This window comes from Trichomonas vaginalis, chromosome IV (genome assembly GCF_026262505.1).
Source record: "Trichomonas vaginalis G3 chromosome IV, whole genome shotgun sequence".
NCBI lineage: Eukaryota > Parabasalia > Trichomonadida > Trichomonadidae > Trichomonas > Trichomonas vaginalis.
Genome location: NC_067206.1, coordinates 8,194,301 through 8,200,300, shown reverse-complemented (window position 1 = coordinate 8,200,300; position 6,000 = coordinate 8,194,301). Strand labels below are relative to the sequence as shown.

Sequence of the window (6,000 nt, the reverse complement as noted above, 5' to 3'; positions counted from 1 at the left end):
GAACCAAGTGATGATTTCAAAAATGTTTTCAATTATGATGCAATGCTTCCGAGGAAAAATGATTTTTCCGAAATTAGATTTCCAGGTATTTGGGATAGAAAACAAGCAATATTATATTCAAACCTAAGTAAAGGAGTTGAAAATGAGTTCATTGGTCATACAAGAAATTCACCATTACCAAATCCTAAATATTACAAACTAACTGGTTTCAATCGTGAGTTTTGGATAGACATGTACTCAACTCATGACCATAAAGCACCAGTGTTCTTGCCTCCAGATAGAAAAGATTGTTTATACATTGAAGCTCAACTCTTAAACTCTACCATAGCAATATTATAAAATCTGAGCTAGTTTTATTTTTTCTGAAAATTTTTATTTGAGTGAAAGGCATGGAAGGTGAAGACGTTTGGGAAACACTTGTTGCTGACAACGACTATGAAATTAACACAGAATATCCACACAATATTAGGAAAAAATCTACAGGAAAAATTGTGAGTGAATGGATGAGCGATGGATATTATAGGTTATGTTTAAACGGTCAAAAATACTTCAAGCACAAACTTATAGCAGAACAATTCATACTTAACCCAGACAACTTACCTCAAGTAGACCATATAAATCATATACGAACAGACAATAGAATAGAAAATTTAAGATATGTAACATCACAACAAAACAATAAAAACAGATGTAAAGCAAATGGTATAAATTATAACTATGTAGATGAAATTGGTGAAAACTCCATTGAAGTTAAAACATATGGAAAACATGAGTTCGATGATTTATACTATGACCCAGAACAAGACCTCTTCTATTTCTTTAATGGAATTCGCTATAGAGAGCTTCATGTAATGGAAAACAATAAATGTGGAACTCTGTATGTAAATGCATGGACTGTAAAAGGAAAACTTACAAAAATTTCATACAGTGCATTCAAACGTCAATATAATCTTATATGACCTCACTGCTGACAAAAATAAATGACCTCATTATTTTTCTCATTCATGTTCTCAGAACTTAAGCTTTCTTATGAATGAAGTCTTAGTCTGAATAGAAAAGTTAAACTTTTCCTCAAATGCAAGTGTAGCAGACTTACATAAGTCAAATCCAATCTCTTGACCGTCATAAAGTGCTTTGTAAAGTTTCATTAAACTGAACTCAGAGTCTTTGTCATATGTTCCAACAGGTATGTGAATGTTCTTATCTTCATTGTAATAGCATTGTATAGCTTCAGGAAACATTTCATTTGCTGTTAAAGCAAGGACGTCTTGTTTGACACCTTTGCAACGTGCATGGAATGCAACTTCATTTAAATCGTTAGTGAGTAAGTCTATGTAAGTCTTCTTTCCACAAAATATTGACTTGTATGCTAAACTTTGTTTTCCAGGTGTTATTTCTGCGAAGTCAGAATGGAACTGACCTAATGTTTTACCAATAAGTTCTCTACCGTATCTCTTCTTAAACTCTGCTGCAAGCTTTGGTATGTCTTCATTGAAAAATGCATGCTATCACAGTCCTGGTAAAATATTTGAAGTCCCATATCTTCTGCAGTACAGAATACTTCGTTCATTATTCTCTTCGACATTGACAGAATATTAACACCAAGTGGACAGAAGTTAAAGTATCTGCAAATGCTTTTCGTTAGCTTGAAAATAGTTTTATCCGAACCATCCAAACCTTCGAACTTCACTATATGGTTGTAGTTTCTTATAGCATATCTTATAGCATCTTTGTCATCTACTATGGTTATTTTTGACTCAATAGGAGATAGAATAGTTTTGCCATAAATACTGTTCAGAATGAGCTTTATATTTTCTTGCAAAGGATTTCCTTCTTTCTTATACTTTAACCTTAACTCAAACAACTTCTTTACTTCATCTCTTATTCTTATATCTCTGTTTCCATCGTAATAGTATCCTTGCAACACTTCACATTTGACACCTTGATATTTTATGAGGTCTTGTAATGTTATATGGTCAACATACATTAAACAGCAAGTATTTGAACTTCTGGGAACGTTAAGTTCTAGATTTAGTTCAGGGTCACAAACTATTAAAGGAAAGTGTCTATGTATGCCAATCTCTTTTATCTTAATGAGAACAAAGAAGCCAGACATAAACTTTTCACCAATGGGTTCCTTTTGGTCGTCATCAAATAAATGTTTCATGAGATACTCTTTGCTTAACATTTCTTTCTTCATAACCTTTGGAATACCTTCTAAAGTATAAAGTCTTGCTATAGCTGATGGATATAATGAAACAGCGTCGAAATCAGCAATGAGTTTCTCTTTACTCTTTTGTTTAATGTTATCTGACAACATACATCTTCCACCTTGAATGCATCTCGAAATAAACTCTCTTGGTTTATTTGAGAGGTCATAAAGATTTCCATTCGGGAAGTACACTCTGTTCTCAAATAATTTGTTAGCAATTGAACAAATACTAACGTAGTCATAAACGTTTAAATCAAATTCTTTCAATATGTCATTGCGGAACTTAACAAAACCTTCTCTTAAAATTCTTACATCTTGTTTGCAATAAAATGTACTATACTTTTCTAAGTCGAAGTGGTTCTCATCTATTCTGCAACCTTTGATGGAATCTATGTTTTTCATGAATGTATCTGCATCCCGGATAAACTTACATGCTTCAGAAATGACACCAGTTCTGTTGTCATTTGCTAACAAAGTACTGCTGTAGTAGTTGTATGGAAATACTTCTTTCGGTCCTGTTTGTAAGTTAAACATAGCAGGAAATAGTTTAGGCTTCTTATTTATAACACTGTAAGAGTCTTTTATAATAATTGCCCGTCCTTTATATAAGCCAGTTATTTGCATTGTTCGTGAACCTTTAATGATGGGAGTTCCTTTCACTTCTGTCATGTGTCTTAAGATGAAGTTTATGTCATAACTGAGGTTATGGAAATATATTAAACTCTTGTCAGGAAGTCGCTCCAAAAATTCTGTTGCACAGTTTTGACCCCATATGCTTTCACTCACTGAACCATCTTCACTGTCATAACATATGTTAAAAGCTTTATGAAAGCCATCGGTACTGCACTCAAAGTCAGCAAAGAAAACGTGCTCAGGAATGAACTTACATTTAGCTTTATTTACTTCTTTTGACTCTACTTTCTCCTTCAGTTGTACACAATACTTTGGAGCATATGACAAGTCTTTAAATGGTGCAAGGTTCTGTTTATATAAGTCAGTAGTATATGTGAAAAGTTATCCATAAGAAATAGGTTCGAAATATATGCACTCCCACAATGTTTTCATAACATCCCATAGTGGTGTAGTTCTATCCATGCGAACAATGTATTTACCATCTCTCATTGTATATATTTTCATCTGTTTTTCAATGTTCATTCCACCACACTCCTTCAAGATTTCTATATAGTTGCGAATGAAATATGTTGTCATTGGAAGTCTTTCATTTAGCATGTAGTGGTCTTCAACAAGAAGTAAGTCAATAGTTCGAACAGTTTTACATTCTTTTGGTATGTATCTCTTTATTTCATTATGTCTTGAGTCATTGAAATAACCAATGGTAACATTAAATGCTATACCTGTTGCGTCAGAAATTTCTTGTACTTTACTTTGAGGAAAGTCTCTAACACGAATGACTTCTCTCATGTGGTCAATAGTTTCTTCATTTACTCCAGCCTGAATGCAAGCATAAACGAAACAATTGTCCTCTGTCATAAGTGTTGCAGTTCTTTTGTTCAGTTCATTGAAGATTTGGTAGCGTTCAAGATTTATAGGTAATGTGCAAAGATACTTCCAGAACTGACCGCTTCTCTTCTTATAAAACTTCTTTTCACCATTATCTTTCCAAAAGCTTTCTATAAGTGCTGGGTTTCCTGTTTGCTTAAGAGCTTCCAAAATGGCTTTCTGGTCATTTGTCAGTGTGCTTTCATCTCTATATGGTCGCTTCTGTGGCTTTCCTTTCTTAACATCTGACATCGTTAAGCCTTCATATTCTGTTAAATCATACATCTTTATTTCAGTAAGATTCTTTATGTTTGTCAAGAAGAAGTCATAGTGCATTTCAACAATACCTGCAGCATTTGCTTCTATCTCTGATATAAAGTTCTCCTTCAAGAGCTGATGTAGTAATGTTCCAATATTATTGAGGTTTAACGTAGAACATTCATACTTTCCACCAAGTTTATAACATACCATCCATCTCTGTTGTGAGTTTATTTTAATTTTCTCTAAGAGTCTCATGAAAACCTTACCGAAATGTTTGTGTAAGTAGTCTCTGTTTGGTTCATCTAAAGCTTCGATATTAAAGTCAATGAGTCTATTGCCTGACTTCACATTTCTCTTCCTATTCTCTTCATCTTTCTTTAACCATCTCTCACCTTCTTTTGGTTTGTCGTCAATGGAACGAAGGACATCGTTAGCTTTGCGAACTAATTTTAAGTTAGTATGGTTATCTTGGGTACGGCGGCACTGCGTTCCACCTTACCCAAGATAACGGTTTGACACTTTACAAAACCGCTGACGTATATTTTACAACACAAACGACAACACTAACTTAACCTTAAATATTTACAAAACCGCCACCCACTTCACCTCACTAATGTTTTCACTAACGACTTCACTAATGAAAAAATAAACGTTCTCACTAACGTTCCCACTAATGTTCTCATTTACAAAAGTATTGCAGCGCTTCCCATTGCTGTGCTTCACACAATAGTTCATATTCTTCAGTATCGCTGCTGTCGCTCCAATCGTCAGAGTCAAAGTCACTGTCAAAATAAATGTTAGTAAGTTTTGACAAAGCTAATGAAACACGCTTACCGTTTGTATCTATTGCTTTTATATATCTCCCATTATGTTTGTTGTCATAAACGCTCAAACTAACTTTACCCTTTCTCCCTCGTATCTGATAGAATGTATTTTCACGAGGAACGAAGAACAAATTCTTGAACTCATGACGGTTGTAGTTTGTTATCTCAATAGTTTTCGTCATTTACATAAAAATAAACTTAAAAATAAACTTAAAAATAAATGATATCACTACCTTCACACGTATGAAAACATAGCACAAAAATAAATTTAGGTGAAGTGGTGAGATCTCACCTCTTTTTTCACCTCTTTTTTCACCCACTTGAATTCATTGCTTTATAACTCTCTTCCTTTCTCCAACTCTTCTAACTTCTTCCTAAGTTTAGCAATGTTGTCCTCATGAAGTTTAATCTTTCTCAAAATTCCTTCTTTATCTAATGGTTGCTTTATCTTTCTAAACTGAACTCTACCATCCTTCATAGTATGAATGTAAAAACCTTCTGGAATAGTTCCTGATTTAATGTATTCTACCAAAAACTTTTGTTTCATTGCTTCAGTGACTTTAGTCGTCATTTCAATCAAATAAAAATTTTAATATTAAATAAAAATAACGTTATTTTTTCAGTAAGGAAACGCAGGAGTTTTACGATTTATTTGAGGAGTAGGTTCTAGTTTAAATGTTGGAGTCGGTTTAGGAGTTGACTTTTGAACAGGAGTTTGTACTTCCATAGGTTCAGGAGTCATTGAAGGTTTTGCTTGTGAAGGTGTTGGAGTTTGTTTAACTTCAGCTACTTCAGTATTATTTACAACATTTGCTTTATTTCTTTTCAACATCATAACTGCTCCTGCTGTAGCTATCAAACCTAGTGGGAGACCATATCTTATATAAGGACTTGACCAAATGCTATTTTTGACAGGAGCTGGTGGAACACCTAACCTTGGTGAGACTGCTCTTTGCCATTGTGCAGCTCGTAAGAAATATTCAATAGGTGCTCCATAATCGTTTGGTAAAGTTTGTTTCATAGATGGTGAAGGTTCACGAGAGCTTGATGAAGAACTCATTTATAAGCTTTAAAAATAAACGTTCATCCTTTATTCCTCACTGTCGTCCGCGGCTAAGTTATAGTCATCTAATCTTATTATTGGGATGCCATTAGCACGCACCTGAATGGCAAAGCAACAATCCCTCATAAATCCAATAAGTG

The 6,000-nt window shown here is 33.9% G+C and overlaps 2 protein-coding genes across 2 annotated transcripts, besides 4 other annotated features; one reads left to right on the top strand and one right to left on the bottom strand.

Annotated features, from left to right (window-relative positions):
* Window positions 1-4,432: part of a mobile genetic element that runs on past the window's edge.
* Window positions 1-6,000: part of a mobile genetic element that runs on past both edges of the window.
* TVAGG3_0050840 (HNH endonuclease family) lies at window positions 390-959 on the top strand (the record flags this gene model as incomplete). Its single annotated transcript, XM_051221030.1, has 1 exon — window positions 390-959. One exon carries the CDS (start codon window positions 390-392, stop codon window positions 957-959), a length of 570 nt encoding a protein of 189 aa, XP_051106016.1.
* TVAGG3_0050830 (organellar and viral DNA polymerase type B) lies at window positions 3,227-4,228 on the bottom strand (the record flags this gene model as incomplete). The annotated part of the gene is made up of 1 exon (XM_051221029.1): window positions 3,227-4,228. One exon carries the CDS (start codon window positions 4,226-4,228, stop codon window positions 3,227-3,229), a length of 1,002 nt encoding a protein of 333 aa, XP_051106015.1.
* Window positions 4,426-6,000: part of a mobile genetic element that runs on past the window's edge.
* Window positions 4,433-5,149: a terminal%2Cinverted (terminal inverted repeat of Maverick-1A transposon ID:TVAGG3_0050780).